Source organism: Archocentrus centrarchus, chromosome 13, assembly GCF_007364275.1.
Source record: "Archocentrus centrarchus isolate MPI-CPG fArcCen1 chromosome 13, fArcCen1, whole genome shotgun sequence".
Taxonomy (NCBI): Eukaryota; Metazoa; Chordata; class Actinopteri; order Cichliformes; family Cichlidae; genus Archocentrus; species Archocentrus centrarchus.
The window spans coordinates 9,381,716-9,399,837 of NC_044358.1; the positions used below are offsets into that span (position 1 = coordinate 9,381,716).

The following is an 18,122-nucleotide window of genomic DNA, read 5'->3' on the forward strand; positions in this document are numbered from 1 at the left end:
ACGCCTCTGGCCTTGTGTCTCATTTGACCGCTGAGGCTTTAAGCAGAGATGACTGCAGTTTAAATCTTATTCAATCATTTTTTTCCTGCTGATGTCAGTTCTCCCTGCTATAACTGTCTGATCCCAGCTATGTAAAAGTACAGTGGAGCTGCTGATTTGAAGTACAGAGTGTAAATGTTGCCTTAGAGGTATGTAATTCTCATTTAACAACTCAAAACTTAAAGTGGACAAACTGTTTGAACTTATTTATTATACTTAGTACTACTGAGTACTTATTTTAAATAAGTACTTTTTTCCATTTACTAAATGTTTTCATAAAACAAAGCTGAACATAAAAAATTTTTTTTTTAAAGTCTTGCACTTTGTTGCCAGAAATACAAATAAAACTGTCAGTACTGCTGTGTAGAGAAAAAAAAAATCCTTGACTTTGGCGCCTCCTAGTGGTTTTAAGACTCACTGACATACTTGTTTCTTCTCAGTAATATTCAGGTTCACATTTTCTATACAAAGAAGGTTTATGGGTTTATGTGGAAGACAAAACAGGAGGGAACACACTGTTTCCACATTACCAAAAAAAAAAAAACACCATCTTGAAGCCTGTTTCTGAAAGATGGGTACACACAAGTTTTTTTTTCCTGCTTTGCTTTAACAGTGGGTGACATGATATATAAGACATGCAAGTTCTAGAAACAGCACTCAGCATGACAGTACTCCGAGATAAACAACAGGATCAATACCAAGAAAAGCCTTTAAGCTGAAATAAAAATGTGGTGTAACCCAGGGACCTCCTGCCCGGCCAAATATCATCAATCTCAGGAAATGGTCTTCTCTGGGTAAGAACCATTTTTTACATGAGTGCCTACAAGAGAAAAAAAAAAGCAACAGTGGCCAGGACAGGGCTTTAAACCAGCTGGGGTGAGTGGGAAGCAGAGACAGATCATAATGCAGTGAGATTCCACTGGAACAATGCTGTGGCTCATCAGCACGGTCGCCCAGGCTATGAGGGGGGGGGGGGGGGGGGGGAACCACGCTGTCGGCCAGGTTTATCCAGTCAGGTCTGGCTGGGCTGCTGTCAGGAAGAGCGAATCCCCATCAGCCGGCGTACGCTAGCTGAGCACAAGCCAACTCTGGGCAGCAGCTCACAGTGACAGCCATAAACAGGCTGTATAGGGCAGGTTTGAGACCTATCCACAAGTCCTTCATGCCATAGCGCAACATATGAAGCTCTCTAGGAATAGCTTCAGGATGTGCTCGCTTCTTCAGCCTCACAGCAGAAGAGGGGAAGTGTCGACTCCTCACCAAAAAAGCAGCATCATGGATCTGGGTTCTCTGGAAGACGTCAGTCTTCTGAAAACTAAACACAGCGAGAGGTTTTATATGTCTGGTGCCCCTTTCTGTAGACCGGAGACTGGCTGATGAAGTTCAGCTGGTGGATACAGATCCACCACCAGAAGCTCCAGTCAGCTATCACTCCTTTATGCTAGCAGAATAGGAGAACTGGGAGAAACATGCTTCGTGGCTGGGGTCCTCACAGTCCAGACGGTTATCTGTGACAAGAAGTCAGAATAAGTCAGTGACAACGAAACCTGATACTGACTTTGAAAAGTGAAGGATCAGCGCTGACAGCTCCATCAAGAAGATGCTTACTCTTATCTGGGGGAGTGAGTGTGACCGTTTGGGCTGTGAACTCCTCTTCAAAGTAGCGGGTGTCTGTCTCTGACGTCACTTGCGGTTTGAAGAGTGGGGTCAGCTGTGGCAGGGATTGGAACAGGCATTCAGTCACTTGGTCACATGCTGGATTTATAAAATGCATGTAGAGAAGGGTCTGCAATGCAGGTGGCATAACTCGTGTCTCCACAAGGGGACGGATTAAGACCTTATCATGTAGCTCTTTTATCAAGGCATGGTGGAGGTGCATGGGCACTTCTGTCTTGGTACCTTAAGTCTGGGTTATTTCTGTGGGAAGAAAATCATGGCAGACAGAAGGTGGTGCTTGGATCTGAAGATTGTGTGTTTAGGCCCAACAGTGACAGAGAGCAGTGTCCTCGATGTGGACGCTGGCATGTTTATATTTCTGCAAAACAAACCGATCCAGCGTTCGCTCTTCTTGGTGGCTCTGTCATGCTGGTCGCTGCCATGCTTAGATGGTTTTCTCATGCGTAATGCGATCGGCTAGAAAACGTGTTTTATCTTTTTGCTCTCTCTCGCCTCCACCAGCAAATTACTTTTCAGTGTGAGACTTATAATTCTGAATGAACCATGAAAAATATTAGGTTTGTATACAGGAGGCAAACAACAGTACAGGGAGCCACGTTTGTGCAAAACATAAACATGGTCTGGTGTAGAACAGATGTGGGTTTTGACATGTTTTTTATTTATTTCTAATTTTAGGCCGTGCGCTTCCACGTTAATCTTGATTGGCAGCGTCCATCAGGACGTTGAAAGGATCAGCGACAGAAAGCAGCAAAAGTCGCCTTTAGTTTATAGTTCAGTGGTTCCTGTTGGCTGGAACCAAAACTGCACCTGACTGACTGTCTCGCTCTCACACCATCACTGCTTCACTTGATCACCCCACACACACACACACACACACACACACACACACAGCGCTGCCCCGCCCCCTTGTCCTCTCAGCCACTCAGCTCATAAACAACCACAGTGATGGAGGACACACACCTGTTTATCTATACTGTGTATATATTCATAAAATAAAAGCTCAGGCTGAGTGTGTGTGTATGAGATCTCTCAAAAGTACGTCTCTCTTTTTTTCCTCGTTTTTTTCTCCCATGTCCTTTGCGGGTTTCTGTAAAAACACATCCTGGTGTTGAAAAATTCTGAAGATCTTGGTATCAAATATACTTTTTCCCATCTATTAAAACATTGTATTGTTGCACTAATAAAAATCCATCCATCCATCCATTGTCCTTTTCAATGGAGCCTATCCCAGCTGTCATAGGGTGAGAGGCAGGGTACACCCTGTAAATAACAGATATACCTGTATATTAGAATTTATAGAGTGCAATTAACTGATTTGAATTTTAATGTGAACGTGTACTGCACTGCATGTACACAACACCCAGCGTACGCATTTCAAATAGTAAGAAAATGTCGTCGGTCTGTGTAATTTGACCGCTGATGGCCGAGGCATCCACACCGCTGCACCATTGTGTGGTCTGCAGCGATGTGGCCTCCGGTCTGGCAGATCAGCTCAATTCTCTAAAACAGTCCATCATCGATTCACAAAATGACTCTACTGACGATATTAGACAGGAACAAGCTGTGAGTGCAGAGCAGCAGGTGTGGAAAGCAGCCAAAGCCGCCGGAGATAAATTCAGCAAGAAGCATATACTGTAGCGTCTGTTAAGATGAAGAAGATGGCGAGAGATTGCCAGCAAAAGTTGCCCTTTTAATAACAATTAAATGGTTGCTGTGTGACGCAACCAAAACAAAAACAACAACAAAACGGGACTCCCTCTGACTCTCGCTCTCACTCACTGCGCACACACATGTTCAAGGACCACCAACACGGTGGGAAATCACAGAACATCTGCACAGAACCATCTAACTTTAACAGAATCGCTACAATATGAAAGTCACTTTGCTAAAAACTGACTGCAGCTTCTACCGTGTGACAGAAATGTATGGATGGATGGATTTATATTAGTGCAACAATACAATGTTTTAATAGATAGGAAAAAGTATATTTCATACCAAGATCTACAGAATTTTTCAACACCAGCAAGGAACATGGGAAAAAAGAGAGAGATGTACTTTTGCCAGATCTCTTACACACACACACACTCAGCCTGAGCTTTTATTTTATGAACATATATATATGGTATAGATAAACAGGTGTGTGTCCTCCATCACTGTGGCTGTTTATGAGCTGAGTGGCTGAGAGGAGAAGGGGGCGGGGCAGTGCTGTGCGTGTGTATTGGAAAGGCTGTGGTCTGATAGGAGATCAATTAAATATCTTTTGGTCCAAAAATATCAAATCATTGACAAAATATCTAAAATGAAATTCATTCAGAGAAGTTCATTTCTCATATTTTAATGGTGCGTAAACATCGTTTGCAGTAACGCGTTTTCATATATTTAATATCAATTCAAGTTTTTTTTTCGTGTAACATGCGGTGCCACATGGTTCAGCAGCATTTAAAGTGCAGTTCATTACTGAGGAATGTGACTAACAGTTTCAAATGCCTTCGTTTAGACAGTTTTTGACACTGTCCTAAAATTTATTGATATCTGTGTCATGTCCTGGGCCGTTGGCCCAGCGTTTTGTGTTAATAGTTTATTTCCTGAGTTTGTCCTCCCTGTATGTTTGTCATGTTCCCAGTGTTGTGACTTGTCTGCGTGTTCCTTGGTTTATCACTTCCTGTTTTATTTTGCCAATGTGATTTCCTTGTGCTTTGTGTTTAGCTTTGCTTCCCCTGTGTAATTAGTTTCATTTGCCTCACCTGTTGTTCCCTGCTGTTTCCTCTTGCCCTGATTACCCCGTGTGTATTTAAGCCCTCAGTTTTCATTGTTCTCTGTCGCGTCGTTGATGTTGTGTGCCCGTGTGTTCCTGTGCTCCCTGTGGTTCCCCTTCGTCTCCCTTCTGAACGGTTTTTGTATTGTTTTTCCCTACATTAATAAATGCCTTTGAGTTATGCCCATCTCCGGAGTCCTGCATGTTTGTCCTTCCTCGTCCGTTTCCTCCCCGGCCATGACAATCTGAGTGTTTCTCAGTTTTAGACTAGTCGGTTAGTTAATTTTTTCCTTTTTTAGTCGACTAAGAAAATTAGTCGCCAAGAACATCTGTATCCGTAGTTGTTTAGTTTTTGTTTGGTTTGGCTTTTTATTTCTCTCATGTTATGTAGCTATGGAGCAAAATATGGACGCTACAAGAATGCCAGAATCCACAAACTCTAGTCAAAAACTCGATTCAGTTCAATTGCTTCTACGCTGTACCTGTGAAATGGTGAATGAATGATTGACTGTCTGATTATACGTGATGAGTTGAAAAAGAAGTTCAAAAAAGAAAGTCCTACCTTCCTCTGCTCCACATCCTGCCAGCTGATGGTCATGAAGAATTTGTGACTCATTATTTCTTTGGCATCATTGGGACTTCCTCCTAACCTGTCAGTCCAAACGAGATCATGTAACAGTCAGGAAGTTGGAAGTAAAATTTATTTATATAGTACTTTTCACATATAGAAATCCCAAAGTGCTTCACAATAAAAGACAAAAAACAAAAGTATAACATATCAGTATAACATATAAGCAATAAAATACATCACAAAACAAGGTAATTAAAGGTTTGCCTGCATAAAAATGTATTCAGCTGCTTTTTAAAAGAGTCAATGGAGTCTGTACGGCTTCAAGTACAAGTACAACTTTGAAACCAGTAATCTGAGCTTTGAAATATTCCTTAAATGATAAAAAAATAAAAATCCAAACCAGCTGTTTAGTGACGCTCAAGGGACTCTGAACTGTCAAAAACGACACCTGAATTTCTGAGGCTTGATTGAACAGAAGCTGATATGTTGCCCGTTTTCTGAAATCATATGGTCTGGAGCATTAATCAATGTTTCTGTTTTATCAGTATTTAACTGGAGGAAACTGTCAATTAACCATTGCTTAACTTCTGTTAGACAATTACTTAAACAAGTAAGTAATGTAATTAAAATTGAGGAGCAGGCAGCAGTGAGGAGACCCTATGTGTACTGTGATGTGTCGTGAGCCATAATGGCTATGATGTAAAGGAAACACAGGGAGGGGCGGGACATCAGTTTTTGTTTAAGTTGTTTCCAAATCTTTAACACAAAAGGCAATTTGGAAACTGTTTGGAAGAGATGGATCAAAATTAGGTTTCTTTAAAATTAGCTCAACAACAGCTTGTTGAAAGAAGCTGGGAACTGCACCAGTATGAGGAGAAGTGATAATCATTTCCACTACACATGGAGTCAAACACACTAAAAAAAACTAGACTAGGCATTTCTTAAAGCAATCCACACAAAGGAGCTGTCTGGTCTAATACCTCTGCTTGGGGTCCTTCTTGAGCAGGCCAGCCAGCAGGGACTGGGCCTTGGGTGACAGGGGCTGGGGGAAGCGGACCTCCTTCGTGAGGATCAAGAATCAAGAATCAAGAATCAAGAATGCCTTTATTAGTCCCACAAATGGGGAAATTGCAGTTAACAGAACATCCATCCAAAACAAAAACATAACACAGACAGGGGGGGGGGGGGGACAGATGTCTGAGGTCATGCAACCGTTTCTCAACGGCGCTACCTTTAGCAGAAAGACAGAAAGAGATACACTGGGATAGTTAGGTTCAAAAAAATCATCTCATACTGTGTTCATAAAGAACACCTTACGAGGTTACAAAAACACCTCAGCAAAAGCATATTGCACATATAAAGCCGGGATAGCATTATGGTGGGTAGGGTCAGGGTCAGGAGGGGATGCAGACGGAGACGAGAGGGTGGGGGCATTGGCTCAAACAAACGCTCATGGTCTTGGTTATAGAAAGGCAAAAAGCCGCACATCATCTCATACATCACTACACCCAAAGCCCACCAATCCACCGCCTGGCCATAGCCGTTTCTTCTAGGACCTGAGGAAGGAGAGAGATTTCTCAACAGCAGTAAAAAGCAGCAGCTCTCATAGAATTTAGTGAAAATAATGGTAACTTTTTACAGGAATTTTTTTTTTTTTACAGACTTCCTAACAGTCATCCTTTCCAACACCAGCACACACACTATACAGAGACCAGAGCAACCTTTTGTCTTAAGTGTGTAAATTTGTTATGCATCTCCCCGTTTCACCTCGGGTCTGAGAATAAGGCAATTTCAATCCTCTGTACGTCCTGCACATATGAAATATTAACAATAAAAGAACTTTGATGTACCTCAGGAGCCAGATACTCAGGAGTTCCACAAAAGGTTTTCATCGTTGTACCTGCAGTAATGCCCTCTTTGCAAAGGACAAAATCAGTTATTTGAATGTGTCCGTCTTTGTCCAGCATCAGATTCTCCAGCTGAGACAGAAGAAAATTACATCACATCAGATTTTAGTTTAGTGATAAAATGTAATCATACACTGATGCCAATACTATAACTATCTCCAATCTCATTGTACATTCTGTATGATGACAATAAAGACATTCTATTATGTAAACAGATACAACAGAGTCCACACTTACTCCTCTATTTAAAAGCCCCCCCCCCCAACAAACAATGTCTAGACCAGCGGCAACAAAAGTGAGCACTGCTTGTCATTTCCCCTCCAAAATGTCATGTGACTCGTTAGTGTTACTAAGTCTCAGGTGTGCACAGGGAGCAGGTGGGTTCAGTTTTGTAGTACAGCTCTCACACTCTCTCATACTGATCACTGAAAGTTTCAACATGGCAAAGAACTCTCTTAAAAGAGGAACTGTTGCTCTACATGAAGACTGTTATATAAGCTGCACACAAACTACTTTTCATTGTGTCAAAGTGTCATTTTGTCAGTGTTGTCCCATGAAAAGATATATTTAAATATCTGCAGACATGTGAGGGGTGTACTCACTTTTGTGATACACTGTAGCACCAAATCACAACAGTTGCCTCAAGGCGCTTTGAATTGTGGAGTAATGACCCTACAATAATTGTGACCGAGTGGATTAATGCAGCAACTCTCAACATGCAATCCTTCAGCGAACGGTTTTCCTGCTTTGGCAAATAAGTGGCGATTCGCCGACCACGTAACCTGCTCCGTCTGCAGCCTGGCTCTGTGGAGAAGTTCTCACTGGGATAGTGGTCCTCTTTGTAGCTGCTCAGCTATTTTTTCCTGTCATCTCTCTCGTTCTTCTCACGATGTTCTCCATGTTTAATGACACTTGAGATTAAACTCCTTCAGAATGGCAAGTTCTCTCTGGCATATAAGGCAGATCAATTTTCACCAAACTAAAGATAAATTGTTGAAACTGTCTGTGTTCATCAGCTACTTTTATTTTACACGTGGAAATTTTCTGCTGCCTGTTCTTCTACTGCTGCTAATACGCCTTTTTCTTCTCCTGCTTCTTCGTGCTATCTGCCCTGATCTTACTTTGCACTTCCTTTGCAATTTTTTTTGCATTTAAAAAATAAATGTCTTTAATACATTTTTTAATCATTTCATTTGAATTACACAGGAAATGGTTGTCTTAATTGGTGAAAAAAACAAAATTAAAAGGATAACTTAAAGGGCCAAGCTGTTTTATATTATCGACATCAACTCGCGGGCCAGAAGCAGGGAGGGTGTGGGCCGGAAGTGGCCCACAGGCCGGGAGTTTGAGACCACTGCATTAAAGGAACACTTTTTAATCAGAGTATAGCATCAAGTCAATTAAACCTCTGGAATATTGATCTGATAAGTTAAATAGCAGAGGGGGTTGTTAATCAAGAACTGCTTGTGTTAATGACACTAACAACAGGTGCAATAATAAGACAACCCCCCGAAACAGAAACGGTTTTACAGGCAGAGGCTAATGACATGTTTTCCCTCCTCATGTTTTCTGACATTTTTTTTACTAGTTCTGCATTTGGCTCGGGTCAGTGTCACTGCTGGTAGCATAGCACGAAACCTGGACCCTACAGAGGCTGGACGGGTGGTCCAACTCCTCTAGGATTGCTCATCAATAGGTGCCTGTGGTGGTCTTACAGTGACAGGCTTGCTGTGTCTCCCAGCACAGTCTCAGAGCATGGAGGAGATTCCACGAGACAGGCAGTTACTCTAGGAGAGCCGGACAGGGCCGTAGAAGGTCCTTAACCCATCAGCAGGACCAGTATCTGCTCCTTTGTGCAGGAGGAGCAGGATGAGCACTGCAGAGCTACAAAATGACCTCCAGCAGCCACTGGTGGGAATGTCTCTGACCCAACAATCAGAAACAGACTTCATGAGGGTGGCCTGAGGGCCCGATGTCCTCTAGTGGGCCCTGTGCTCACTTCTTCGCACTGTGGAGCCTGTTTGGCATTTGAAATAGAATACCGGAACTGGCAGGTCCACCACTGGCACCCTGTGCTTTTCACAGATGACAGCAGGTTCATCCTGAGCACATGTTTGGTGGCGGGTCAGTGATGGTCTGGGAGGCATATCCATGGGGGGGACACACAGACCTGTACAGGCTAGGGAACAGCACCCTGACTCTCATTAGGTATTGGGATGAGATCCTTGGACCCACTGTCAGACCCTATGATAGTGCAGTGGATCCTGGGTTCCTCCTGGTGCAGGACAATGCCTACCTTCTTTTGGAGAGAGTACACAGTGTGACGACCCCTGCCTGTTTTCAGTCTTCAGGTGTTTCAGGTTTTTGATCTTCAGTGCCAACTGGGAACACCTGGAGAATGGGAATGGGAAGAACAAGATCCGGGCAATCAACACATACGCCCTGCCTGTCATCAGAGACACTACTGGGATAATAAGCTGGCCATAGGAGGAGATGAAGCCACTGATGTCAAGACAAGAAAGCGCCTGACCATGAACGGAGGGTTTCGCCCCAAATCAAGCACCCTGAGACTGGACACTAAGCGGAAGGACGGAAGTGAGCAAAGTAAGCTAAAGTGAGCGTTAAAACCACTGTCCAGGATGAAACGACAAAGATCCATGAGCACATCAGGAAGATGGCCACTGATCACACATTTAGTGAGTACCTCAGGCAGCAAAAACCCAAGAAAGAACAGGAGCAAGAAGAGCAACCATGATGGAAGGACAGCCTGTACCACTGGCAGATAGAAGAAATGACTGATATCGAAAAATCCTAACAATGGCTGGACAAAGCTGGGCTGAAAGACAGCACAGAGGCACTAACCATGGCAGCACAGAAGCAAGCTCTAAGCACAAGATCGATAGAGGCTGGGGTGTACCACACAAGGTGCAGGCTGTGCAGAGATGTCCCTGAGACAATCCAGCACATAACAGCAGGGTGCAAGATCTGTCAGGGTGCTAGCTAGAAAAATGTCACAGGCTGGTGCGATCGTACGATCCCCTCTAGGTACTGAACAGCAGCAGTGACTCCCAATCTGGGAGAATGGCTTCAGCAGATTCCAGGAACAACTTCCAAGATCTCTGTTCAGAAGAGCGCAGTCCAAGGAACAGCTAAGACCCTTGAGCTCCCAGGCCTCTGGTAGAGGATTGGAGGACAAAGAGTGACCGCAGGGTGAGTGGGGAAGTGACTTTTTAAAATGCATACTGTATATCCTCAAATTAAAAAAATAACATTCACTTAAAAGCAGGTTGGCTGGGGTGTGTGATTATTGACAAATTAAGAGTCAGTTTATCCTTACTGTTGTCATCCTGGCACATGGAATATTTATGAAATGATGGGTATGTGTTGTATTCACCTTCAGATCACAATAAACAACATCACGTGAGTGGAGGTACTCGAGTGCTGACACAATCTCAGCCCCATAGAAGCGCGCCCGGTCTTCTGTGAACACTAGTTCACGTGAGAGGTGGAAGAAGAGCTGAAAGAAACAAGAGCAGGCAGAGTCAAACACTTACCTACTGTTACAGAAAATCTGCCTTTGTGTGAAGGTTTAACTGCTGGAACCGAGTGCATCCTGATGTGACTGATGTGTTGGATGTGGATGCGGGATATGGGGTCTCACCTCGCCTCCACTGGCATATTCCAATACAAAACAGAGCCGGTCAGGAGTTTGGAAGGCATATTTCAGTGTCTGCAAGAATGTTATCACAATGAAAATAAGGGTAATCTCTGATGAATATCAGTAAATCTCTTCAGCCAAACTTTATGCAACTATTAACCATCAGGAGCAAAGAAAACTGAAATCACTTGAATAGGAAGAGACCTGTGACTGGGTGCAACAATCTAGTATTCAAGGGGCCCCAAAAATCAATTAAAAGATTTAATTTGTCTGGTTTTTAGTTTACAGACTGCAACTCCAAGATAGTGTAGTGGGTTTACAGACTTTTGCAAAATGACTAATTTACAGTAGTAAAAATCACACTGAACAATTTAATAAGGCACTTAAAATGTCATTCATCTTTTTTTTTTTTAAATCTGACCCAGACACCAAACCATGTATTTAAGATTGCTACAGAAAACAAAAGAGCTGCCTCTGAAATAACATTAACGCAAATTATCGTAGGTGCAGCCACCACTTTAAATCTCATGCTGTCAGTCCATGGTACGACACAGCAGAGGAGGATACAAAGTTAGAAAACTAGTCTTAATTTCATAATCATCTGCCACAACCCATTGGGGATGAGGGGACAGAGACAGGGCAAAAGACATTATGTGGAAGAGAGCCAGAGATTATTGCTGACTAAATACAAATTAGTGTATAAAGAGGTGAATGAAAAGAAACACTCAGTGCATCATGGGAACCCCCCCAGCAGCCTAGGCCTATAGCAGTGTGACTAAGGGAGGGTTCAGGGGCACCTGATCCAGCCCTAACTATCAGCTTGATCATAAAGGAAAGTTTTAAGCCTAATCTTAAAAATAGAGAGGGTGTCTGTGTCCTGAATCCAAGCTGGGAGCTGGTTCCACAGAAGAGGGGTCTGAAAGCTGAAGGCTCTGCCTCCCATTCTACTCTTAAGTATCCTAGGAACCACAAGTAAGCCAGCAGTCTGAGAGTGAAGTGCTCTATTGGGGTGATACGGTACTATGAGGTCTTTGAGATAAGATGGGGCCTGATTATTCAAGACCTTGTATGTGAGGAGAAGGATTTTAAATTCTATTCTAAATTTAACAGGGAGCCAATGAAGAGAAGCCAATATGGGAGAAATCTGCTCTCTCTTTCTAGTCCCTGTCAGTACTCTAGCTGCAGCATTTTGGATCAGCTGAAGGCTTTTCAGGGAGCTTTTAGGACAGCCTGATAATAATGAATTACAATAGTCCAGCCTAGAAGTAATAAATGCACGAATTAGCTTTCAGCATCACTCTGAGAAAGGATGTTTCTAATTTTACAGACACTGCACAAATGCAAGAAGGCAGTCCTACATAACTTAGTCAAAAAAGATTTCCCACAGTGTTACTGGAGGCCAAGGTAATGCCATCCAGAGTAAGTATCTTCGTTCAAGAGAGGTTAGATTTAAAGGGAAGGACTGCAAAACAAACTGAAGTATGCTGACTTTGTGTTATTCAAAGATTGTATGAAAATACTGCAGTTTAGCACGTAATAAACAGGTCAGTGTGCTGTACTGTATTTACAGTAAACCTCTGTGTTGGTGCACAGAGGCTGTGTTCACGGTCAGAGTTACAGGTTACATCAGTGCAGCAGAGATGAGTTTGAATCAAAGCTGCTGATGCTGAGATTCATTCACTGAATCCAACATTTCTACAGCCTGTATGCTGTCAGTGTAGGGGATGGAGATCAGCTCAGAGAGCTGTGAAATACTGGGTTACATCTTTGTGACTTCAGTTCATCCACACAGAGCAGTAAACCTCAGAGCAGCAGCAGCAGGTCAGCTGATCACAGCCTGCACACCAGCATCATTTATTGGAGCTCACAATAGAAAGCTGTGATTCTACTCTCCATGCAGAGCCACTACAGCTGATCTTAGGGTTCCTCCACCTTCTGAATCCCACTGTAACCCTTGAGTATCCTCATGTTTGTGTTTAGGTGGAGGCACAGTCACCCTCTACTATGGAGGACACAGAGAACAGAGCTGTGTTTAAATTCCCTTTCACAGTTTGTGTCCTACAGAACAGATTCAAGCTGAGTGCATCCTGAATGACGTTTGCATTTTCATGTATTATTTTATATTATTACAATAACATATAATGAGGTTCAGTTAGCTTTACAGAAAAATAGCAGGTAGAAACGTCCTCCAAAGAGCTACTTTTACTTTCTTACTTTGAGTACATTTCAGAGCCTGTACTTTTTTACTTTTACTTGAGTAAAGAAGTTGAATCAGTACTTCGACTTTTACCAGAGTAGTTTTGTACTTCTACTTAAGTACAGAATGTCTGTACTTTTGCCACCTCATTATGAAATTAAACAAATATTGAAAAGACTCAAACTTTCAAACGTAGCCGTTTTCATCTGGAAACGTTCTCGTGTAATCGGGGCCTTAAACACAGCTTCTTCCACAGAGCCATAAAAGCTCTGCTCTAAGAGACTTGACACTTTGTATCTCACTGGACTTTGCACTTCACACTCTGCACCTTAACCGCATTCACACTTTATGGACATTTAGGCCAACAGTTATCTTATTTTTGTTGCTATTTACATTTATATTTGTTGCCATTTTCTTGTTTCTGATTTTGTTTCTTGTTCTTATTTACTGCTTGTGAAATTTATATCTTGTCCTCATTCATATGCTGCTGTGGAAAGAGGAAAGAGTTTACTGGGATTATACAGCAAGCAGACAAGCTAAGGGGCCACTGTCCCACACACTTCTTTCCTGTTTACGCAACATATTGCTGATCAAACACATTCATTTGAGATCAGCTGAAACTGGCCAATCAGGATTTTCATGGGCACTCCAAAACTCATAACATAGAAATGATTTAAAAAACTATGAAGGGCTCACACAAAGTAGCAGTTTGATGATTTTAGTATGGTATAAAGTTATTCCCTCACCACTTTGGTGCAGCTCTTGGCCATCGCCACCTCCATCTCCTCCGTGCTGCTTTGGCTCGGTGAGCCGAACACATCCATTGGTTCCTCTTCCTCCTGTTTCTGCATTTTCAGACTGTCCGCTACAGACTGGATCGCCTGCATCCACTCCTCTCTGAAATGTAAAAATACCACAAAATGTCAGTTTCTCAACCTGCGGCTTCATTAAATGGTATCTGGGAAACACCAGTCTCCAGGCTGGTGGCCTTCAGGGCAGTATTACGAAGAATAAAGCAAGACCGAAAAAAAATGAAGTTTGGTAAACGAACACAGAAACAGGACAAAGTTAGAAAAAGTGTCGTGAACAGATAAATCAAAGTTGTCTGACAAGTTTGAGGTGTTTGAATCAAATAAAGAAGTAAAATAAAATAAAGAAACCGCACGACAGCATTTGACAAGCACAGTAGAAATGTGATGTGACTTTGTTGTTCTTACCTCTCTTCGCTGCTTTCTACATGAAACATACGTTCTGTCGCAGCGGTGCGCTGCAGACAACGCATGATAAACGTGTTGGGCTGTTCGGTCTTCATTAACTGACACTCTGTAAAAAACACGATTATGACGCATGTTGACTGAAGCTGGTTGGAATAAAACTCCAAACGTACAACTGATGTCTTGAAAACAGAAAGTAGCACAGAGAGGGAAGGCTACTGTTCTTCATCTAAAAAGACTGACCTGCCACTGAGAAGGTGGTGAGCGGTGGAGGAGTCTGGTTATTTAAATCTGGCTTCTCTTTGTAACCAATGAAAGAGCCATCACTCTTTAAGGTAAAATACCTGGGCCTCCATGTTTTGATGTATTCACCTGGGTCAAAAAGGACAAATTAAATCAACAGTGCAATTTTAAGATGAAGACGCATTTATTTTGTCACAATGGACAATTTTTTGTTGACTCACTATTATCGCGAGGGTTGTGTGTGAACACAAGAGGCTGCGAGAGCTGCATAAGAAAATAACGCACAAAGGACGTGAATCGAGCTATCTGCAGCAGCCTGCTCAGTTTCTATCTGAAAGGTATTTGGTAATTATTGTGTTGTAATATTCTGTAAATTTGTAATCTATAGTGTTCTAATTATTTTTTATGTTAACTTAGAAGTGCACATGACTTTAAGAATATTCGCCTAGGACCTCCGAAGTGGCAGGCGACCATGAGGTAACTTTTTGTTAAAGCACACGTGCTACTTGTGTGCTTAAAGCCTTTAAGTTTAATTTCTGTAGTTTTCACGGCGTTCAATAAACCAAGGCAAAGCTGCCTGTGCTGTCATCTCGGAGCTACAACGGTAGAAATTAATCAAATTGAGACTAATATTTTCCAGCCTTATACCGCAATACTAGGACTGTTTGTTTGTTTGTTTGTTTGCTTTTCTGGGTGGGGGTGGGGGGGCATTCCAGCGATTCTCATGATCCTTACCTCTTTTGTGAAGCCAACCCTCTCTCACTATACTGACTTCACTTATGGTAAAAGATGTGTCCTTTCAGTATGTTCAAGTCTCACTCAGTTACAACAGCACCTGCTGAATGAAACAAGCAGTGCAACAAAATTAGGACTGACATTAAATAGTTTCCAGAAAGAAACAGACTGCTGACATTCAGCCAACAGCTGACAAAAACTAACCTTAAAATAAAAGAACACTCATTTAAGATCTGGTAGTAACAATATCCACATACTGTCATCCCTGGAATGACCGATGCCCCATTTTCTCTGGAGGAAATATATCTGTGACTCCTCTAAAGCTCAGCTGAAAACACACTCAGCTGCTACACCCACAGCACTGATTCTTTCTCCTCTGTTTCCTTTGCGTCACTGTTAATCTGAATGGATGGTGTTGAAAACGGACATGCTGCTGTAGACACTCTATTAGAGGCTCTGTCAGTGTATCTGTTGTTTACATCCAAAGACAGAAGGATGTCCCCATTCATAGAAACAACATTCAAGCTTGATAAGAAATTATTGTATAGTCATTCTGTATTAATGCACTAATCATTTAAGCAATCATGATTGTCTCAACAAGTTTCTGTAGATGTGTACTATTAATGCCTGGAACAGATGACAGGCTGCTATTTTACCAGCAACATTTATAACAAAAACATGAAACATTCTAATTTTTAGAAAGCGATGGTCAATAACACCATCTATGACATATCCTGACCCCTTGCAGCTGGTATGAAGGCTGAGTGTACTCAGCTGCATCAACTCACTTTAGGATTTTATAATTAAGCATCACACAACACCAATAAGCGATTTTATGAGTTCAGCATGAAGCTGGAATTTTAAAGACTATTTTAAAAAGAACAAACAAACAAACAAACATGGGTTATTTGGCACATGAAAGTGGACAGGATGTCCAAGTACACTGCTGTACAACTCCAGGAACACCAAGTTTTATTTGTCCGCTAACTGGAAGAAGTTAAACCAGGCGCTACAAAAAGTGTGAAGTAAGGAAATATAATCTAATTAATAACACCAAGTTTACAAATTGAATCTATATGTACTGACACATGTCAACAATTTTCGAATTTCAAATACTTGTCAAAAGTAACTTTGCTAACATAACGCTTATTATCCAATATTAGGCTAGTACTTTACAGCTAAAGACAGTTGTTCGTTTACGGGAGTTTACCACAGAACTCTAAAGTAATTAATACTTGAAATATCAGGAATTCATTTTTTTTTATATTGTTCTTCCTTTTAGGAAATAACAGCTTACTTTGCCTTCTTGTAGCTTTCTGGTGCAGCCTCGATAGCAACATGATCAACCATCAGTTTTGAGGGCGTTTTCAAGATGGCGCTCTGCATGCGCATTATGCTAGCGCCGCAGCTCGAACAGCTTCTACAGAGATTAGGAAGAAGAAATAACTTTCAGTCTTTTACTTAACACGATAACTAACAGGTCATCGTGACCCCACCTCTGCTAGCAGAATGAAACCTCAAGAGAAGAGGAAGAACGACTCCAAAAGTCTGCGAAGAATTTGCGCATCTACGTCGCTGAATGCGGTTCAATTCATGGTGCCTTTAGGCGCACCTCGTAAATTCAGCTATCTATACTTCAACAGACATAGATAATATAATTTAGTGTTACAGTCCTAATCATGAAATGCATTCCCAAAAATGTATCTAAAAACAAATATCATTTTCAGCACCTTATTCAACAAGATTCATGTTTAACACATCACTGAGACCCTTTTTGATAGTTTGCATATTCTCTTCAAACTAAAATGATTCGCAGCATAAGGGGCATATACGGGCATATTTACTTATTACCAAAAATATCATAACCAGGTTGTTGCAAGCACATGGCACCATGTTCATGCTCAAAGCTTACTTGTGAAAAGACAAGTTTCAAATGGTTAATGCAACATTTGGCTACTATTAGATAATTATTAGATAAGTCAAATGCAATTTGACACCTAGATACCACTGAGGTGCGGTGAAGTTTGTGATGGGTGAGGCACTGACTCGTCTGGAGTCGGATGTTCACATATATGAGCCCAAAATAGAAGCTTATATTTCAATTTGAATTATGCTAATGATTAATTATGCTTTAATCAACTCCATACTGTTCAACAATGATGGCAAGAAAAACTAAATATTGTCTCTCTTTTTAAATAAAAAAAAAAAAGTTTTATCTTACCTTTATTCGAAGATGAAGTCCATGCGCCTATCCTTCTCCCTATGGGGCAGCACTGCCCCCTATCGGTGCGGCACGGTACTTTCTCCCTCACCCTGTGTATTTTCACCGTGCATTTATGACCGATCACAAAGAATAAACATGTCACACACGTTCATTCAGTATATTAGACAGACTGTGGAACATCAGCATGTGTAGCACCTGTGTAATCAATGCGCCAACCGCCTGCTTCATTAATTGTATGTGACACAGCGCCACCAGAGGTGAGCCACAGCACTGCACTGCCTCACCCCGCATTTCTTCCATGTGTTTGAACAGGTGATGCGTAAAATTGTTGAAATGATTCAGAAAACAGTTTTCTAAAACAGTCAAGTGGTCAAATGTATTTTCTCTTATCACTGTTAGTATTTGTCATGATGGCAGCTGAGGCACTGCCTCACCTGACTGCACGTCACTGCTGGATACAATAATATGTAGGTACATGGTTGTAGCTGCGTGAGAAGGATCCAATCAAACTGTTATCAACAATCAGCCTGATATTCCTGTTCACTTTATCCTCAAGTACATCTCTAGTTATTCTCGGGTGAAATGGCTGTAGGAATTTGAAATGGTTACATTCCAGAAATACGAATGTTGTCATAATCACTGCAGCATCAGCAGATATTCAAAAATATATAAAAAATGGAAATCAGTTTGTTTTCTGCATACACCACTATATACCCATTAAACATGTTCTCAGGTGCGTCTGAGATCATTTGCAAGGTGTTTGACTGCAGCATTTGGAAATTATGACCTTCCAAAATCACGATATCATCCACTTCTGTATAAGAAGGTATTTGAAAATCAATGAAAAATATAAATCAGTTTGTTTCTTTATAAACTCTCAGATATTCTTGTTCAGCATGTCT

The 18,122-nt window shown here is 41.7% G+C and overlaps 1 protein-coding gene and 1 pseudogene across 1 annotated transcript; both read right to left on the bottom strand.

Moving 5' to 3' along the window:
* Positions 1-391: 391 nt before the first annotated feature.
* Positions 392-1,461, bottom strand: LOC115790087 (transmembrane protein 69-like; annotated as a pseudogene).
* On the bottom strand, positions 1,383-16,388 carry LOC115790093 (RAC-beta serine/threonine-protein kinase B-like). The gene is made up of 13 exons (XM_030743763.1): positions 16,299-16,388; positions 14,997-15,057; positions 14,262-14,390; positions 14,022-14,127; positions 13,551-13,701; positions 10,611-10,679; positions 10,344-10,466; positions 6,883-7,021; positions 6,480-6,598; positions 6,023-6,117; positions 5,034-5,121; positions 1,648-1,750; positions 1,383-1,547 (listed from the first exon to the last, which is right to left on the bottom strand). The coding sequence occupies exons 1-13, from the start codon at positions 16,386-16,388 to the stop codon at positions 1,468-1,470; spliced, it is 1,353 nt and encodes a 450-aa protein (XP_030599623.1). The 3' UTR covers positions 1,383-1,467.
* Positions 16,389-18,122: the final 1,734 nt, after the last annotated feature.

Excerpts from the sequence above, each read along its gene's own strand:
- LOC115790093 (XM_030743763.1), bottom strand. The coding sequence starts at position 16,388 with ATGCGCATGCAGAGCGCCATCTTGAAAACGCCCTCAAAACTGATGGTT. Across the intron at positions 10,680-13,550 it reads CCAAGAGCTGCACCAAAGTG|ACACTGAAATATGCCTTCCA; the intron begins GTGAGGGAATAA and ends ACATTCTTGCAG. Across the intron at positions 5,122-6,022 it reads AAGAAGGACCCCAAGCAGAG|GTTAGGAGGAAGTCCCAATG; the intron begins GTATTAGACCAG and ends TTGGACTGACAG.